The sequence below is a fragment of the Anabrus simplex genome, chromosome 2 (assembly GCF_040414725.1).
Source record: "Anabrus simplex isolate iqAnaSimp1 chromosome 2, ASM4041472v1, whole genome shotgun sequence".
Classification (NCBI taxonomy): domain Eukaryota; kingdom Metazoa; phylum Arthropoda; class Insecta; order Orthoptera; family Tettigoniidae; genus Anabrus; species Anabrus simplex.
The window spans coordinates 533,069,791-533,090,861 of NC_090266.1; the positions used below are offsets into that span (position 1 = coordinate 533,069,791).

At 42.2% G+C, this 21,071-nt stretch overlaps 1 protein-coding gene across 1 annotated transcript in view; it reads left to right on the plus strand.

Annotated features, from left to right (window-relative positions):
• LOC136862916 (cell adhesion molecule Dscam2) overlaps nt 1–21,071 on the plus strand; it is a 476,298-nt gene that overhangs the window by 6,588 nt on the left and 448,639 nt on the right. Inside the window, exon 2 of the mRNA XM_067139195.2 lies at nt 12,685–12,802. Within this exon, the coding sequence (XP_066995296.2) occupies nt 12,685–12,802 (118 nt within the window). The remainder of the gene's footprint in view (nt 1–12,684; nt 12,803–21,071) is intronic.

The window sequence follows — 21,071 nt, forward strand, 5'->3', positions numbered from 1 at the left end:
ATATTCAAACGCACCAAACCGCATAGCCAAATCGCCCGGTGATGTAGGGCATTTTAGCCGCGTCCGATTAATTCCTCTCTCTCGGGAACTGAATGTCAGTTTATACTTCTTCATGCACATACAACACGACACACTACCAACACAACAGAAACACGCTATGGTGAATACTCTTCTCCACATAAGGTTAGTGTCGGAAAGTGCATCCAGCCGTAAAATAGGTCCGAGTCCACATGTACGACAGAGTTCACGCCCGCGACCACACCAAGGTGTAAGAATAAGCCGCGGAAGAAGAATTGAACGTATGTGTGCGCATATTTCCAAGCGGCTGCCGCCCAGTTTGTGGCTTATGGTATACAGCGATACATTATCAGCGCAATGGTGTCCTTGGCTGCTAACCTTGCATTTTAGATCAGGTGTACTATATTTCGTATCAAGCAGCTTCCCAATATTTGCTCTCATGAGATGGAATGAAAAGCATAGCTTAGTTCCCCCAAGTTGATAGAAATGTTGTAGAACGAGTGAAATGTCATACTTCCTGTTATTTTCAGTATAATTTCTCGGTAAAAACTATTATGGGACATCCCATGCCAAATAAGATAAAAATTGCAAGAAAATAAACATTTTTCAAGTTCGAAAATTTTAAATAAGGTATAAGAACGTTAAAAACAATATTATGCAAAAATAATAATGTATGTGCCTTAACTGCAGTAGCGCTCACAGAAAAAGTCGTCCAAATATCGTATAATGTTATTTTTCGTAATTTCCGAGGTCCATATTTCAGTTATCCTAAGCGGTAGAAAACCACATGATGTTTTGTTTTCACACATAACTAATATCACAGGCTTTTTAAGGACATGTTAATCATGAGAGTAGCTCACAAATTTATTGAAATGATCATTCAAATTTTCATTTTATTTTTATATCAAAATGAGGATTCAATTATAAATTCGTCAGTGCTCTTAGTTTCGGAATGTAAAAACAAATCGGCGTTGTCAGATTTATGGGACCGTGAATGATATACCAACATAATTTCAGTTGAGAGAAAATGCTCAATACTTGTAAAACAAATTTTATATGAATTGTGCCTACCTATTGTAAAAAGGTTTGGATTCTCTTGGAAGCAACTGTACCGAGCTTGATAGCTGCAGTCGCTTAACCCCACTGTCGGCAGCCCTGAAAATGGTTTTCCGTGGTTTCCCATTTTCACACCAGGCAAATTCTGGAGCTGTACCTTAGATAAGGCCACGGCCGCTTCCTTCCCCATCCTAGCCCCTTCCTGCCTCACCGTCGCTATAAGACCTGTCTGTGTCGGTGCGACGTAAAGCAAATAACGAAGAAAAAGCAACTGTGTTTCCCATTTATAATATTACATATGGTAATACAAGTAGGCAGCTACTTAACAAGCGTGCAGCGGCACAGTACATATTCAACTGAAATGCGCAAATATCGCTGTTTCCTGTGTGTAGCAGTATGAATGAATAAATGAATGAATAGAATACTCTAAAGATAATGCAACTCAGAAAAACATTAAAAAATTATTTAAGTATACTTAATAATACACCGTATTTCCCATAAATATTAATTGGACTTATCTTTAATTAAGGATTACATAGACGTAGCATTTGAGATACGTCCTAGACTTTAACTACGACAAAGAGTCTAAGATACCTCCACATATATATCCTTACCAGTACTACAAGAATCTTCTCTGTCCTCATCTTTAAATTTATTTTCCCACATTCCTCTAATAATACTACATAATTCTGCTGTTCTCCCTGGTGTCCTCCATTCTCTGTTTAATAATTTGTCAGTAGTGTAAAGTTCAGCTTAATTTTCGATTTTACCTATCTCCTTCTCATCGATATATTTCTCCCTAATCTTTCCTGTTTCCTTACCTAGGTGAGTCACTTCCATATCTTTATTGCATAAAATGTCCGACTCGTTGGCTGAATGATCAGCGTACTGGCCTTCGGTTCAGAGGGTCCCGGGTTCGATTCCCGGCCGGGTCGGGGATTTTAACCTTAATTGGTTAATTCCAATGGCACGGGGACTGGGTGTATGTGTTGTCTTCATCATCATTTCATCCTCATCACGACGCGCAGGTCGCCCACAGGAGTCAAATAGAAAGACCTGCACCTGGCGAGCCAAACCCGTTCTGGGATATCCCGGCACTAAAAGTCATACGACATTTACATTTCATTGCATAAAATGCATCAATTTTCCTATTTTTTTGTATTATTGCTTTATTGTTGTATACTCTCATCGACCACCAAATGATCACTCTCATTTCCCTTCAGTTAACATTTTAATCCTTACTGCCATACGTTTACTTACTTTACAAACATCAACAAGTGTTCCCATGCAGTAACATTCTGTCGTTATTGCTTGACTTTCAATGTTTAACACTATTTGGACCATCTTTTTACACAATCCTATATCATTCCTTAACCAATTTCTTTCCCAATGATACCACATTCCTATGTCATCCAATAGATTCTTCACCCCATCCACCCAGTACCCCTCATTTTGATGTTTCATTTGGTGCTGAAATGCTATCCTTAGAATTTAACCTCCTGCTCCCGTCTTTGCCCTCAACTATTATTTGATTATTCGTGTGGCAATATCTGCCCGTATCCTCATCCCTTCACACATCACTCTCACTCTACTGTTTTCAGTACAGCTTGGCAATCCCATTGTTTTTTGTGGTACATTTTCTGACAGCTACATCTAATGCTACAATTCCATCATCTACTCCTCAAATTTCTGCTCCATACAATAAATTTGTTTTAAGTACTCAGTTAAATACATTTTCTGAACTCTACATTCGCTCTTCGGCATCTTTCTATCCAATACTTTTATACTAGCCAGAGCACACCCTCCCTTCAATTTTGCTCTTTTTTATCTGTCCTGTCCATCTGCAATTGCTGCTAGTGATCGTCCCCAGGCATTATTTTTTAACAACTTATAATTTTGTCTTAACCATCCACCAATATATATTTTTTGAGAGTTTTTCATCCCTTTAACACACCTACTCTGGTTTTCTGTGGATTAATTTTTAGATTCTACTCTTTACAATAATTTACTATCCCATTACTATTATTTTGCTTTTTATCAGGTGTTAATGTGAGTAGATCAGACGCGGAATATCTTGGTTCCCGAGACATAGAGAAGCTCCTTTCTCAAATCCTCGAGACTGGAAAATGTCATTAATAAATAGTAGAAAGAGTGTTGGTGATAATTTGCAACCCTGTTTGAGGCCCAGTTTTGAAAATACTTTCCCATCCTTCACTTTGACAGAGCGTTTAAATTCCTCATATGTAATTTCAATTGCTCTTATCATCTTCCTTGATATTCCGATCCGACTCATATACGACAGCCCGTCTACTCACTGAATCAGAAGCTTTCTCTTAATAGATTACCGTGAGGTACAGTTAGCTTCTTTTGTACTTCATGTAGAGTTTTAACAACGATCACCGTATGTTATCACTTGTCCCCATTTCCTTTCTAAATTCTAATTACAGTCTCGACAGGATCGAGCAACCCTCTGCCCGATTCATTACCGTAGTCTTTTCGCCAATATGCCTGTATATATCTTACGTAGTGAATCTAATAACGTCAACTCTCTATGGTTACTTGGATTGATCTCTCGCCTCGTTTCTTATACACTGACTGACAGAGCAAATGCAACACCAAGGAGGAGTGGTTCGAAAGGCATGAAAGCTGGGGGAAAAACAGAGACGGCACGGACGAATAATTGATGTTTATTTCAAACCGATATGCAGGTTACACAATGCGCACGGCATCGACTCAGTAGGATGTAGGACCACCGCGAGCGGCGATGCACGCAGAAACACGTCGAGGTACAGAGTCAATAAGAGTGCGGATGGTGTCCTGAGGGATGGTTCTCCATTCTCTGTCAACCATTTGCCACAGTTGGTCGTCCGTACGAGGCTGGGGCAGAGTTTGCAAACGGCGTCCAATGAGATCCCACACGTGTTCGATTGGTGAGAGATCCGATCCGGAGAGTACGCTGGCCACGGAAGCATCTGTACACCTCGTAGAGCCTGTTGGGAGATGCGAGCAGTGTATGGGCGGGCATTATCCTGCTGAAACAGAGCATTTGGCAGCCCCTGAAGGTACGGGAGTGCCACCGGCCGCAGCACATGCTGCACGTAGCGGTGGGCATTTAACGTGCCTTGAATACGCACTAGAGGTGACGTGGAATCATACGCAATAGCGCCCCAAACCATGATGCCGCGTTGTCAAGCGGTAGGGCGCTCCACAGTTACGGCCGGATTTGACCTTTCTCCACGCCGACGCCACACGCGTCTGCGGTGACTATCACTGACAGAACAGAAGCGTGACTCATCGGAGAACACGACGTTCCGCCATTCCCTCATCCAAGTCGCTCTAGCCCGGCACCATGCCAGGCGTGCACGTCTATGCTGTGGAGTCAATGGTAGTCTTCTGAGCGGACGCCGGGAGTGCAGGCCTCCTTCAACCAATCGACGGGAAATTGTTCTGGTCGATATTGGAACAGCCAGGGTGTCTTGCACATGCTGAAGAATGGCGGTTGACGTGGCGTGCGGGGCTGCCACCGCGTGGCGGCAGATGCGCCGATCCTCGCGTGCTGACGTCACTCGGGCTGCGCCTGGACCTCTCGCACGTGCCACATGTCCCTGCGCCAACCATCTTCGCCACAGGCGCTGCACCGTGGACACATCCCTATGGGTATCGACTGCAATTTGACGAAGCGACCAACCTGCCCTTCTCAGCCCGATCACCATACCCCTCGTAAAGTCGTCTGTCTGCTGGAAATGCCTCCGTTGACGGCGGCCTGGCATTCGTAGCTATACACGTGTCCTGTGGCACACAACAACACGTTCTACAATGACTGTCGGCTGAGAAATCACGGTACGAAGTGGGCCATTCGCCAACGCCGTGTCCCATTTATCGTTCGCTACGTGCGCAGCACAGCGGCGCATTTCACATCATGAGCATACCTCAGTGACGTCAGTCTACCCTGCAATTGGCATAAAGTTCTGACCACTCCTTCTTGGTGTTGCATTTGCTCTGTCAGTCAGTGTTTGTAGAAGAAATTATTCCCTCTGCCCGTGATGTTGGTACCTTCACTCCTACAAATATCGTATTTAATATTTTCACTATGCTTTCGAGGATAAAGTTATTCTTGCCTATTTTCTTACAAAAGTCATCACTGATATCTTAAATTATTCCCGCTTTCCCTTTTCGCCCTGTCTCTACTACATCTTTCACTTCACCAAATGAAATTTTCTCATCTCAAGTAGCCAGGGTGCAATCCAATCCCTTCGAAATCCCAGTCCTTTCTATATTAGATTTCCAAATATTCTTCCCATATAATAGTCGTCTGAAACGTTCGATCTATTTTTTTCTTGAAATTCCTAAATCTTGAAGGACACGATAGCCGCGGCAGACCAGAAGAAAGCAACGGGTGATCAGCTGCCTGTCTCCGCGAAGGCAGGTCAATGTACACCGGGCTCCCTAACGCTTCAACCATTGGCCGAAGAACAGGCAATCAGTCTTCGCCCCCCCCACCCACCACCACCACCAACATGGCAGCCAATAGGCGAGCAGCGTGCCGTATCCTGCACTATATAATGAGGTGGAACTACAGCAGCACTGCATATCAAACTTCACCCCCCCCCCCCTATTCTTTTCATTTCTGTCGGGACCACCCTGGTGGATCGAGTAGCCAGGACACCGGCACTCCCAGCTAATCATGTCCTCAGAATCTGATTCTTATTTCTCTTCTTACTCTGAGCTCCTTCTACCTGACTCCTTCCACCACTCTCCCCTACTATATCGTACCACCTTACCTGATTCCAGGTTCACCCCCTTCATCGTACCTTGCATTCCCTCCCTTCAACAGGACGCCCTCCAACTACTTCAGGCCCTACATGAGCACAGAAGACTCATCTCTTCAGCCACTTCTTCCATCCAGCACCACATACAGCTCCTTCAGGAAATTGATAACGGTTACGTCATCATCTTTGCACGTGACAAACGCAGCTACGAGAAGATCAGGGACCAACTAGAACTCCATAACGTGTTCTATAAAATTTGTGTGGATGATGTAGTAACCGATTATTCAACCACCCAAACCAACATCACTCTCTCTCTCCCAACTCTGACAGTTCTCTCACCTCTTCCCCCCTCCTCCCCCACGGACCACACCACAAGAAACACAAACAACACTCTGTCACCCAACTCAGACTCCTCCCCCTCCTCCCTCACACAATTCCTGAGCCCGGAAGCGAGACCTCTTCAATCTCGCGACCGTGCAAGGATACACAATCCAAGTACACACAGACTGGGAGCAGACGTAACAAACCTGCTCCCAAGTCTCAATCAGCACCAACACGTCACACTCCTAACACAAATACTCGAAACCCCCTCCCGCCCGACCCGCACTCGTAGCACAGTGCTACAATTGCCTAATGTTAAACCACTCAGCGGCTTCCTGCCCTAATGTTACCCGCTGCAACAAATGCGGTGGTCCCCACCGCCACTCTGTATGCACGGTACCGAGGGATCAGGCGAGGTGCGCGAACTGCGACGGTAGTCACGCAGCCTCTTTTCCTGGTTGTCCCTTTCTAAAAAAAAGGCAATTCGAGCACATTACAGACGCTCACGACACCTACACAACCACACACATCCACCCCCTCTATTAAGTCTCCAGGTTCCACCCCCCCCCCCCCAGAACCCCGCACCATCTACCAAAGATCACTTTGCCCAGTCAAGTCAAGTTAATCCCTCACTTCTTAACTTACTCCTCATCAAACTACTCACGTCCCTTAACCCGCCCTCCATGCCCACCAGACAGCTATGAATTAACTAACCCCACCAAGCACCCCAGCAACCCCCCACCCAAAATTATTCCTCCCCCAGTCAACTGAAACATGTTCACTCCGCAAGTACTCCTCACCATGTCCGAAGCACTAAACATTAGCGTATGCTAACCTGAAGTGCAGTAACATCGGTCATGGTCACCGTTTGGATGGGTGACCGCAAGTTGAAATTCCCGCCCTGAACTTGCCTTGCCTACTCACCATACCTTCCCTATCATATACCATCTCCGACTTCCTCGTCCTGCACTGCATTAATTTATCACTTCAAGACAGTTAAGCAACATTGGGCGTGGTCACCACTTAGATGCTAAAGGAATCAGTCCTTGCAGTGGTGTGTGTGGCCACTATTCCCAATCTCTGCTCCATTCCATCTCCTCTGATCTTCTTGGGCTCACTCACCTGAGTTACAACGACTTCTCTTAACCCGCCCCCTAGGGCGCAGGGCACATCCTGTCCAGTCACGAATGAAGATTAAACACTGGCCACCAAACAACATAACGTCAACGCTTGGAAAGAAGACAACCAGAAATAGCACTCAAAGCCCTTTAATGAGGCTAACGGGCTAAAATCTCACGGTTGAGGCCCCGCCTGCACCAATGAGACGGCTGCTGCTACTACTAGTTCATTCCACTGAGAGCTTCGCTGCTATCGAAGTCAGTCGGAACACTTGACAATGCGGAACGCAGTCTTCGGCGAAACGTCGGGACAATCACACGCTCCTAGACTACGGCCTACAAGGCCGGAAAACGCTGACATGACGTCCAGTTTATTTCAAGAGGAATCAATTTCCAATTCGCTTGGCATTTCGTATCACGATCAATAAATCTCAAGTGACGTGAAGGTCTCTTTTACCTCAGCCAATTTTCAGCTATGGCGAGTTAAATGTTGCAATGTCAAGAGAACGATATTTTTAAGTTGCAATACCGGGCGAGTTGGCCGTGCGCGTAGAGGCGCGCGGCTGTGAGCTTGCATCCGGGAGATAGTAGGTTCGAATCCCACTATCGGCAGCCCTGAAAATGGTTTTCTGTGGTTTCCCATTTTCACACCAGGCAAATGCTGGGGCTGTACCTTAATTAAGGCCACGGCCGCTTCCTTCCAACTCCTAGGCCTTTCCTATCCCATCGTCGCCATAAGACCTATCTGTGTCGGTGCGACGTAAAGCCCCTAGCAAAAAAAATTAAGTTGCAATACTGCCAAAACGTAATTGTACAAGGACTGCACCGAGCAAGTGGCTCCGTGGTTGGGGTCACGTAGCTATCAGCTTGCATTCGGAAGACATTGCATTTGTGGTTTCCCATTTTCACACCAGGAAAATGCTGGGACCGTACCTTAATTAAGGTCACGGTTGCTTCCTTCCCACTTCTAGCCCTTTCCTATCCCTTCGTCTTCGTAAGACCTACCTGTGTCGGTGAGACGTAAAGAAAATTGTAAAAAATATACAAGGAACGTCGTATATAAAGAAATCCTTCAATAAATATTTACCCAATTGACCGTCATGTCTTGACGGTTTTTATCTAGTAAAATTTTAAATTTTTAAATATGAAGGATGGTTGAAATGCTGCATGTCCAGTCGTTTTCCGGAGGTAAGAATGCAAGAAAAATGATCGCTGAAACTGGAAATCCTTTTGATCATTACTATCTCACTAATAATGGAGGACAATAATTTTGCTCCCAAGGAAACATCGGCAATGGGTTAGTCGCCGATCGCGATGAAACTTGGAAAACACATTGAGGTACACTTAAAAATGATGTCGGCATCAGTTTTGGGTGCCAACATTCATTAGAGCGTTAACTACGGGGCCTAAAAGTTGCGACATTTCAAATTCCACGCGATCAGCGATGAATACCTGCTGGCCAATGCTAAGCTGGCACACTGCGTACTTGGAGACACGCCTCTGCACCTCCTCCCCTCCACGCTCCAATTGGTTCGCCACCGCAGCCAGGAAGCGCGGGGAGAAGGGAAACGTGCGGCCGGAAGCGCGGGGAGAAGGGAAACGTGCGGTGGCGAACCAATTGGAGCGTGGAGGGGAGGAGGTGCAGAGGCGTGTCTCCAAGTACGCAGTGGGCCAGCTTAGCATTGGCCAGCAGGTATTCATCGCTGATCGCGCGGAATTTGAAATGTGGCAACTTTTAGGCCTCGTAGTTAACGCCCTAATGAATGTTGGCACCCAAAATTGATGCCGACATCGTTTTCACGAGTACCTCCATGTGTTTTCCAAGTTTCATCGCGATCGGCGACTTACCCATTGCCGATGTTCCCTTGTCAGATAAACATAATCGGTGTATTGACGATTTTATTTATATGTTTTTGGTTTTTTTTTTTTCAAAATCACAACGTAAATAATACGATATTCTAAATTCGCAGCTAAAGGCAGCATGTCCGAGGCCAGACTCCAATCAGTAGCCAACCCCTGATAGAAGACCAACGTCTTCAAACTGACTGCTGGTCAGTCCAGCTTTGCCTACCGTGGTCACTGTCTCTGACAAAGGGATCATCAGACATTCAACTCTCTAATTTGAACTGAACTTCGAGATCTTGAACACTTTATATAGAGAAATTACTTTTTGAAATTATTGGACACATCTCTCAAGTGTTCAGGTTCTGAACGCTTACCTTTTCAATCAATCAATCAATCAATCAATCAATCAGTCAATACTGATCTGCATTTAGGACAGTCGCTCAGGTGGCAGATTCCCTATCTGTTGTTTTCCTAGCCTTTTCCTAAATGATTTCAAAGAAACTGGAAATTTATTGAACATCTCCCTTGGTAAGTTATTCCAATCACTAACTACCCTTCCTTTAAATGAATATTTGCCCCAGTTTGTCCTCTTGAATTCCAACTTTATCTTCATATTGTGATCTTTCCTACCTTTATAAACGCCACTCAAACTTACTCGTCTATGAATGTCATTCCACGCCATCTCTCCGCTGACAGCTCGGAACATACCACTTAGTCGAGCAGCTCTCCTTTCTGTCAATTCTTCCCAGCCCAAACTTTGCAACATTTTTGTTACGCTACTCTTTTGTCCGAAATTGCCCAGAACAAATCAAGCTGCTTTGGATTATTCCAGTTCTTGAATCAGGTAATCCTTCCACCTTCTCCTTCCCCTCCTCTCTCTTTCTTCTACTTTCCTCAACATCTGCCTCAACCTCATTCCTGGATAACACTGGTTCCCTTTCCTCCACACACTTTCCCCACGTGTTTAACGATGGAATCCCCCATGACCAGAGCCTCAACCCTACCCACCTCATTTGATCCCCTCCTCTCCTGGTCAGCCCTACTTTCCTGATAGCTGCAGAAGCTACTTCCTCCTCCCTTTTCTCCTTCCCATGACCCTGTTCCACCTGTCTTTTCCTATCCCTTACTCTACATTTCCCTTTCCTAAACTACTTTCAGACGTATCCTAATTACAATACAGGTACCGTATGTCACTACTAAGCACAAACAGAAATGATATTTGCAAGAACTACTGTACTCAAGGATTACCAACAAAGCTAAATGCTTAGACAAATTATTATTAGAACTACGCTCTAATAGATACACACGAATATAGCAGGCAAGATACGGCACTATCTAAATATACTGTATCTACACTACAATGTATCTACACTACAATTTTCAGCTGAAGTGTGGCTATATGAACTTTTACCGCTGGTCGATTAGTATTATTTTCCCTACTACGCGGGATGGAGAATAAAAGTGCCCTTAAATGCTGAGAATAAGAGTCTGTCTACTATAATTTCTGTCAAAACCACGCCGGGGTTTGAAATGTAATATTATTGGGATATAGGAATTTGACTATTAACTTTTACTCGATGAATAAACTAAGGTGGAAAGTAAAAAGTATGCAGGGAACTATGACTGCAAATTATGGGAATAGTGAATCAGCTGACTTTGTATTTATTTACACAATTATCATGTGCATGTAGCAACAATCGTCAACAATCCAAAAATGGTTAAGTACCTACGGTAATTACCCAGTGAAATTACCATGAATGTTCTTTAACTTCTCTTTAAATCGATATTTACAGGCTTATAGTCTTATTTAATGTAATAAATTATTACCTTCGTGATAGTCTGAATGGATATCTGTACGAAATATCGGAAAAGTAGCGGCGGAAATTACAATGAGTATGATAATCTGCCTTTGTAATTATTATACCAAAGAATCTACAGATATTTAAAAATATTGTTTTAAAAGTTTATATTATTACCTAAAGTATTTTCTAAACCTAAATTCGAAATAATGTACACCTAGCTAGCCTACTTAACCTAGAAAACGTAAACTACTGAACACCAATTGAATTACTTGTTATAAAATTCAAATAAATAATACTACTCCCAATTTCTACTAACAAGCACTAAACACCAATATACAAAAGCAGTAAATGGAACACGCACACACAAAATTTAAATAATTTTAATAGATTTTAACTACTTTTTCAGTACAATAATGCAAGAGCTCTCTCAACAGCCAACCGTTCACAAGCGCATCCAACAATGCAATCGTAGGACATGATTAGTCATTTTATCACAGGCAGAGAAATACCCAATTATTTAGTAAATGGCGGTACTCTTGCCGGTAAGTACATGATTTACTTTTTTCCTGATAAAAACCAAACCAAACACCATGGTGCATCAGCACCGAAGGGCCATGGCCTACTAAGCGACCGCTGCTCTGCCCGAAGGCCTGCAGATTACAAGGTGTCGTGAGCGCGCTACGACTAATCCTCTCGGCCCTTATTCATAATTTTCCTGCCAAGAAACTTGAAATCCCGGGCGAGTTGGCCGTGCGGTTAGGGGTGCGAAGCTGTGAGCTTACATCCTGGAGATAGTGGGTTCGAACCCCACTGTCGGCAGCCCTGAAGATGGTTTTCCGTGGTTGCCCATTTTTACACCAGGCAAATGGTGGAGCTGTACCTTAATTAAGGCCGCGGCCGTTTCCTTCCCATTCCTAGGCTTTTCCTATCCCATCGTCGCCATAAGATATATCTGTGTGGGTGCGACGTAAAACAAATAGCAAAAAAAAAAATAATAACTTGAAATACTGACCAGTCGTCAGGCGAGCTGACTGAGGCTCACAAACGTTGTGCAAAGCTTCACACTATCGGTGACAGTTCTATTCTTTGTTTTGCGTACCATGTTACTATTAATTTCGATTTAGTGGGAAATACTCCCTTAATGCTGGATATTTGTATTTCCACTGATTGCCTTATTTCTTAACAGTATGCATTACCCATGTAGAATTCCTTAGCTGAATGATCAGCCTACTGGCCTTTTGTTCACAGGGCTCCGCATTTAATTCCCGACCGAGAGCTAGAGATTTGATCTGTGTATGGCTATTTTCCACGGTTCATAGACAAGGTGTTTGTGTTTGTCCAAACACATTCTTCTTCATATACACACAACATGTCACACTTCCAAACAACACAGAAACACGCAGTAGTGAATAAATCCCTCCACATATGGCTGGCGTCAGAAAGGACATCTGGCCATAAAACCTGGCCATATCCACATGTGTGACACAGTTCGCACCCGTGATCCAACCAGTGTGGGAAAAGTGGCAGAAAAAGAAGAATATTGTTGCTATAATTTGAGGTGCAGCTTTACAGATGTACGCTACTAGAAGCTGTTCATGACTGGGAACATCCATTTGCACTTAAAAATATTTTCATACTTCTGACATCCGAATACAATTTTCAGGTATAAAAGAACATATTTAAAATCTCAAGTACTTCATACTCTTGCTTACAGAGCTGATTCCAAGTTCAATGAAACTCTCTTTTTATCCACAGATTCAGGAGTGACCACAGCCCCCAGACCTCTGGACAAGCAAACAGTTCTCCAAATTCGCAAGGATCAAGCCGTGGTTTTACCGTGTTTCGCCGAGGGTAATCCTCCTCCTACGTTTAGGTAAGTATGAGTGTTTTACTCTGACGTCATTATGGGATCTACTTTATTAAATTACTAAGTTAATATCAGAAAATGTACAGTGAACTTTTTAGTGAGGTTGAGGAAAATACGGGAAATGTCTTTTACAGTAGATAACATATTGCGCATATATGAAGCCAAGTAAATGCAAAGTTTTCAAAAAAATCGCAAATATATTTCTGAAGTAACATGGCAAAGTTATGCACTTCCTAGTAAAATAAGTCATAAATATGAATTATGAAAAGACTAGATCGTTTCCGAAACACCACATGTCGATAAGTAAACAATTAGCAAACGTTGAAAAGCAATAGGAATGATCCAAAAACTAGGAAAATCGGTCAGACTTGAATTGCGGTAAAGCAACATTGCACAACGTTCTACCATTCGTGACCCACTGCTGGAAAGAAAAACCGGAAATCAATTTTTCCATCGAGTAATGACTGGCGGTGAAACCATCAATACTGAAAGATACCGAAGACAATTACGCCATTTGAAAAGTGCACTCAGTGACAAACGCCTGCAATACATGACAGGGTTATCATTCTCCACGATAATGCTAGACAGCATATCGTCAAGCTTGTGGAGGAAATAGATCTCTCCCTGTCTCTCCGCCTCCGTAATGTAACGATTAGCGCTATTGGCTGGCGATGTCGGAGGCCCGGGTTTGATACCTGCCACCACCAGAAATGTAAGATTGACAGAAGGGCTGATATTTAGTTAAAGTGATGAATGCAGTTTACCTCCATTGGGGGTATACGTGAAGAGAACCGCACCAAGAACACGAATATACATTACTTTTGTTTTACTTCTGTTCTTTCGCGGATATCCAAAAATGGTTCGATGACTGGATCGGATCGTCTCAAAAGAAATGCATTTTTCTACTGCAAAATCTATTTGTTACTCGAACGGTGAGAAAAGGCTGTAGCTTCCAAACGACTCTACTTTGAATATTATGTCTTGTACCGTACTTTTTTCAACAAACATGTGTATGTGTGTCAAAATACAGCAGAAATTGAGGAACTGGGTGGAATAACGACTTAACTGCAAAAACATGATTCTGAAATATTGATGTTCAAAGTGTGTCTTTGCATATTCTTCAAATTTCACATCATTCAGGAATACCAAATCCTTGAAATATCAATGTGGATGATATTTATATTGTATTTGTGACAAAAAGTCAAGCAAAAGTGCATATTCTTTGCGTTATAGTCTGCAAATCAAACGTCTTTCTTAAGTCGTTATTCCATACAGCTATCGTCAGATGAAGAACATCATTATAATAGCATCATTACAATATAACATTTGATAAGTAGACGGAACAAATATTAATTTTTTATTATTATTAATATTATTATTATTATTATTATTATTATTATTATTATTATTATTATTATTATTATTATTATTATTATTATTATTATTATTATTATACGCCTGGTAATTAAAAAATGCTACGAGGGGAACAGATAGTTACGTTTATGTTTCGTAGATCTAGAGAAGGCACATGACAGAGTACAGAGGGAAAAGATGTTCGCCGTACTGGGGGACTATGGGATTAAAAGTAGATTATTAAAATCAATCAAATGCATCTATGTTGACAACATTGAGCTGCAGTGAGAATTGATGGTAGAATGAGTTCTTGGTTCAATGTAGTTATAGGGGTTAGACAAGGCTGTAATCTTTCACCTTTGCTGTTCATAGTTTACAAATATCATCTGGTGAAAGGTATAAAGTAGCAAAAAGGGATGCAGTTAGGTAGAAATGTAGTAAGCAGTCTGGCCTACGCTGAAGACTTGGTCTTAATGGCAGATTGTGTCAAAAGCCTGCAGTCTAATATCTTGGAACTTGAAAATAGATGCAATGAGTGTGGTTTGAAAATTAGCCTTTCAAAGACTAAATTGATGTCAGTAGGTAAGAAATCCAAGAGAAATTAATGCGAGATTGGGGATACAAAGCTAAAACAGGTAGATAATTTAAAGTATTTAGGATGCGTGTTCTGCCAGGATGGTAGTATTGTAAGTGAGATTGAATCAAGGTGTCGTAAAGCTAATGCAGTGAGCTCGCTGGTGCGATCAACAGTATTCTGTAAGAAGGAAGTCAGCTCCCAGATGAAACTATCTTTACATCGGTCCGTTTTCAGACCAACTCTGCTTTACTGGAGCGAAAGCTGGGTGGACTCTGAATATCTTATTCATAAGTTAGAAGTAGCAGACATGAAAGTAGCGAGAATGATCGCTGGTACAAATAGGTGGGAACAGTGGCAGGAGGATACTTGGAATTATGAGATAAAGGCTAAGTTAGGAATGAACTCGATGGATGAAGCTGTATGCATAAACCAGCTTCGGTGGTGGGGTTATGTGAGGAGAATGGAGGAAATAGACTACCCAGGAGAATAATGGACTCTGTTATGGAGTAGATGGAGTCCAAGACGACGATGGTTTGACTCGGTTTCTAACGGTGTGAATATAAGAGGTCTTTTCTTAGTTGCTCTACGTCGCACCTACACAGACAGGTCTTCTGGTGACGATTTTTATTAATTCTAATTATTTTATTAAGTTATTTAAGTTATTTTATTTATTCAGATGTCTTATTTATATGTTACAACTTTTTGCGCAGCGTGAGGCGATTAAGTATTTTGTTAATATTTTATAATTTTTAATAATATTTCAATTGTCACCCAACAATGGGGCAATGGTTATTCATTTTTAATTTATAATTGACAATTGGCTGTCCAACAAGAGGCTGAACGATTGGTACATCAGTTAAGCTTATAAGCGTAGGTACGTACACTTGTCAGGTGTGGATGCAATTCTAAAAACTACGTCAGTGAATTTTTTTATATGTACATGATGTATTTTGGAGTATGAAGAAACGTTTTAGCGAGTCTAGTATTATAAAACTGAGGAATAGAGATGTTGTTAAAGTTTTTGGTACCAGGAAACAGGATGAGAGAGGTCAAATGAATTCCACCACATCGAGTCTATCCAATTTAAGAGGCGGCCGGAGTGAGTTCTAGATTCACATTTTATTTCAAAATATCGCCACTAGCCTCGTTGCTGTCGACAGCTAACTCCACTGGTAGTTACATCGCGGGTGCATAGATGGCAGTAAGACAGGCCAAGGCCGAGCGAGCGATACCCCTCTCACCCTCCAGCGTCATATAGTCTGTCACCAGGAAGTTGTGATACAGTACTTGCAAGGAGCTGATGGTGTTGACATTTGTACGGAATGCGAAACATTCCAGGAAATTATTGAGCATGGGTTAGTGCTGAGCAAAACAGTCAAAATAAGGTACTGTTTCCGACAAATATGAATGAAATGGCGTATGGCTTTTAGTGCCGGGAGTGTCCGAAGACAAATTCGGCTCGCCAAGGTCTTTTGATTTGACTCCCGTAGGCGACCTGCGCGTCGTGATGAGGTTGAAATGATGATGGAGGCGACACATACACCCAGCCCCCATGCCAGAGAAATTAACCAATTATGGTTAAAATTCCCAACCCTGCCGGGAATCGAACCCGGTACCCCTGTGACCAAAGGCCAGCACGCCGGACACTGTTTCCGATGTTGAAATGAAGTAGAGCATCAATCCCGTCCCCGCCTCACGTCTTTCCCTGTACCGGCCAGTCAGTGATACATAATTCGTATAATTCTATCCAATGAAAATACAAACTGATATAACAGAAGTTAATTCATTTACGATTTATTTAGTCACACAGTGATACTTTGGACATACGATAAATATTATAACGCGACCAAGAACGGAATTTTCCAACAACCCTGAGTAAAAAAAAGAGCCTTACAAATTTATAACAGTTTTTTCCTCTTGGAAATAAACAGTTCTGAAATATATAAACAATGTATAAAACATCCCATTGCATATTGTTTTAAAATTTGAATTCGATAAAATAACTTGTTTTCGGAGACACAGAGGTGCCAGAATGTTGTCCCGCAAGAGTTCTTTAACGTGTCGACCTTCCAATACCACCGTCCTGAGCCAGGATCGAACCTGCCAAGGGGCAGAAGGTCTGCGTTCCATCCTTCGAGCCGTTGTGATAGTCTCTTTGTCTTTACAAAGACGGATTTGAAGTCGTATGTTTTCGTATAAGTTTTAAATAATAAATGTTACAGCATCTAAATATCCATTAGTTCTGTATTTCATGACTTGAGTGGAGTGTAATTAGAGTAACTACTAAGCTCAAAAATATACCACTTCATTCTCGCTCTCGGTGACGTCAGGCGCTTTAGCCAATAGCAACGCTGCTCACCGGAATGACCTATCTGACCTGTGAGTTATTCCAGTTACGTTGGATAACCCAATTTCCGACAAATACAAGGACTGTAAACGACGGTTTTGTATACCTACCCGTTATGAAACTCGGAAACTGTGCTGGTAAAGAACGCAACAGCTGAGGGGCACTGCAACTTCCCTCTGTAGGTGGGGGTAGTAGAATAACACCCACAGTATCCCCTGCCTGTCGTAAGAGGCGACTAAAGCGGGCCCCATAGGCTCTGAACTTGGGAGTCTGGGTTGGCTACCACAGAGGCCTTAGCTGAGACCTAGCTTTATTTCCACTTACTTGTGCCGGGCTTCTCACTTTCATACATCCTTCTTCTTCAAGTGACATCTCTTTTTTTTTTCTTTGCTAGTTGCTTTACGTCGCACAGACACAGATAGGTCTTATGGCGACGATGGGGCAGGAAAGGGCTAGGAGTGGGAAGGAGGCGGCCGTGGCCTTAATTGAATCGATTATTTCAGAAAGCAGTCAAGTGCCAAAAAATAGAAAAATGAGTTATACGCACATTTTGGTGCTGAAACCAGTCAAGAAACGTCGTCCTATAATAGTCAGGCATTACGTTGAATTTCGTATTTAGTTCAGAAACCAATTAAGTGATACCGCTTGGCTGGTTTCTGCGATAAACTGCTGGTACCTTTCCGGTTGGCGCTGCTGTTCTGAATCCAGAATAACCAGCTGTTCATCTGTTTTTGTTGTCATTGTTGTGTTTCTGGAATCGCATGTTCCTAGTTTTGTGAACAACTGATTCAAAAAGTGTTTCTTTTGTTCAGTGCACTGATTTTTATATTCTTAGTAATATGCCTCACCTCTGTGGTGTAGTGGTTGGTGTGATTAGCAGCCACCCCCAGAGGTCCGGGTTCGATTCCCGGCTCTGCCACGAAATTTGAAAAAGTGGTACGAGGGCTGGAACGGGGTCCACTCAGCCTCGAGAGGTCAACTGAGTAGAGGTGGGTTCGATTCCCACCTCAGTCATCCTAGAAGTGGTTTTCCGTGGTTTCCCACTTCCCCTCCAGGCAAATACCGGGATGGTACCTAACTTAAGGCCACGGCCGCTTCCTTCCCTCTTCCTTGCCTGACCCATCCAATCTTCCCAACCCTCCACAAGGCCCCTGTTGAGCATAGCAGGTGAGGCCACCTGGGCGAGGTACTGGTCATTCTCCCCAGTTGTATCCCCCGACCCAAAGTCTGAAACTCCAGGACACTGCCCTTGAGGCGGTAGAGGTGGGATCCCTCGCTGAGTCCGAGGGAAAAACCGACACTGGAGGGTAAACAGATTAAGAAGAAGAAGTGATATGTCTGAAAATTCAGAAGTGGGTTAGAATCCCACTGTCGGCAGCCCTGAAGATGGTTTTCCGTGGTTTCCCATTTTCACACCAGGAAAATGCTGGGGCTGTAACTTAATTAAGACCACGGACGCTTCCTTCCAACTCCCAGGCCTTTCCTATCCCGTCGTCGCCATAAGACCTATCTGTGTCGGTGCGACGTAAAGCCACTACTGTAGCAAAAGTAAATCAGAAGACGAACCTGTATCTAAAAAGGAAACGAGGAGTGGTAGACAAACAAACTCACACGCGTAATATTATTCGGAATGCAAGGGTAAAAGGAGAAGGTTATATTTCTTACTCAGACAAGGAAGTACCTGGTCTGAGCCCTACATTATTCTTTGTTATTGTTTTAGGTGCCCATCAATATCAAGAAGATACGTGAACTAAATGCCTTAAAACCTTACCTGGTGGAATATGAATACTTTTATGACAGCATTTTACAATGGCCTACTGCAGAGACAGAGACAGAATGTGCTGTGGAGTTTGTTTATGCGGATTGATTACCTCCTGTCATGATGAGCAGGCATTGCTGATTTCATCCTTTTGTATCAGCAATACAGTCTAAACCTATTAAAATATGTTTTTTTTAACAAATATGGAGTTTATGACAAAATCCCTTCAAAATTCAAGAATCATCCCATAAAAATATGTTTGCAACACTCGTTTATTTCAGAAACCAGTTAAGTGGAAATTTGTTCCGGTTTTTTATGGCAAAGTTAATAAGCACAGCATATTTTTCCTTAGATAGAAATTATTAAGAGATATAATACTTTCAAGCTAAAATATTAAAACCCCTACCGTCAGGCCCCGATTTCAAGTAGTTAACGCCCTGGGCAAACAATATTTAGCCGCCCGCCCCTCTGCTCGTTCTAAAAAATAATTAATTATTACAGTTTTCAAGATTACGAGTTTTAAACAGCACATTATGCAAATACAGTTAATTCTCATAATTAAAGTTATCAAGCCAAATAAAGATAACAGCCAAATAAGAATGAGGCTGTTTTTATTGTTATTTAAAAAGCCGTTGGTTCAGTTTGATAGTTTGTATGTAAGTAAATAATTTTAGAAATAAGACACGTTTTCTTCATAAAATGTAAGTATATAGATTAAATTCAGGTTTTAAAGTTAGAATAGTTTAAAGTGTTTTATATAGTCTAATAAAATAATTGGACGTTTTCTTCATAAAATTTAAATATATAGATTAAATTCAGGTTTTAAAGTTAGAATAGTTTAAAGTGTTCTATATAGTCTAATAAAATAATTGGAATAATTTGTGGAATGTAAAAGTAATTTGAATGTAATGAATTTAAGACGTAATTCACGCAGGCCATAATTACTCGATCTGCCGCCCTCAAAAACTGGCGCCCTGGGCAAATGCCCAGTCCGCCCATTCGTAAATCGGGGCCTGCCTACCGTAACATATTGTCTGATGCTAGACAGTTTCTTTTATTTTCCCAAAAATGACAGATTTGGCGCTTGACTTGTTTCTGAAATAATCGATTCAATTAAGGTACAGCCCCAGCATTTGCTTGGTCTAAAAACGGGAAACTACGGAAAACCATCTTCAGGGCTGCCGACCGTGGGGTTCGAACCTGCTATCTCCCGAATACTGGATACTAGCCGCACTTTAGCGACTGCAGCTATGGAGCTCGGGTTTTAAGTATCTAGAACCGCCGCTGCCCATATTGTAATAGGCTACAACTGAAAGAGGAACAGCATATATTTATAGCAATTTATTCTTATTCTACTAAACCTTAAAATAGCTTTATAAATGTACACACACAGAGATAATACAGAAACATTAGTAGCAACTACTGTTCAGTATGCGGATTCTCAACCATTACTACATCTCTTTCTGTAACGTTACGCCATTTAGCCATTCTTTTAGTGAGATATGTTGTAGCTTATTCGAACTGACGATTCACCTCCAACCTATTCACCTCCGACCTACAATTACCAATAAAAATAAGTTAATTGTCTTAGTTTGAATAGTAAACATCATTGCGTCACTAATATTACAAAGATAATTCAATTAAGTCGGATAACACCTACCTCAGATAAGGCAGCTCTTCTAAGTTCATTCGCAATTTCATGGTGTTCTTCACCAACATATTTGTCATATTCTTCGGCGTGTTTTAAAGAATAATGTCGATGAATGTTATTTTTTTTTGCTAGTGGTTTTACGTCGCACCGACACAGATATGTCTTATGGCGACGATTGGATAGGAAAGGCCTATGAGTTGGAAGGAAGCGGCCGCGGCCTTAATTAAGGTACAGCTCCAGCATTTGCCTGATGTGAAAATGGGAAACCACGTAAAACCATCTTCAGGGCTGACGACAGTGGTATTCAAACCCACTATCTCCGGGATGCAAGCTCACAGCCGCGCGCCTCTAACCGCACGGCCAGCTCGCCCAGTGTTAATATTTTTAATATAATTTAATGTCTTATTACAAATCAAGCATTTTGCCATTCCATTGCACTCGGTAAAAAGATACGGCATAATAAAACACGACAAAATATAACGTGCTATTGAAATGTCATACCACAACTAGCGAGTAACAAAGTATTGTCAGCGTGTCCACTGCCTCTTGTTATGAAGCAAGGGTGAGGAAGCGACTGATAGCAGCTGA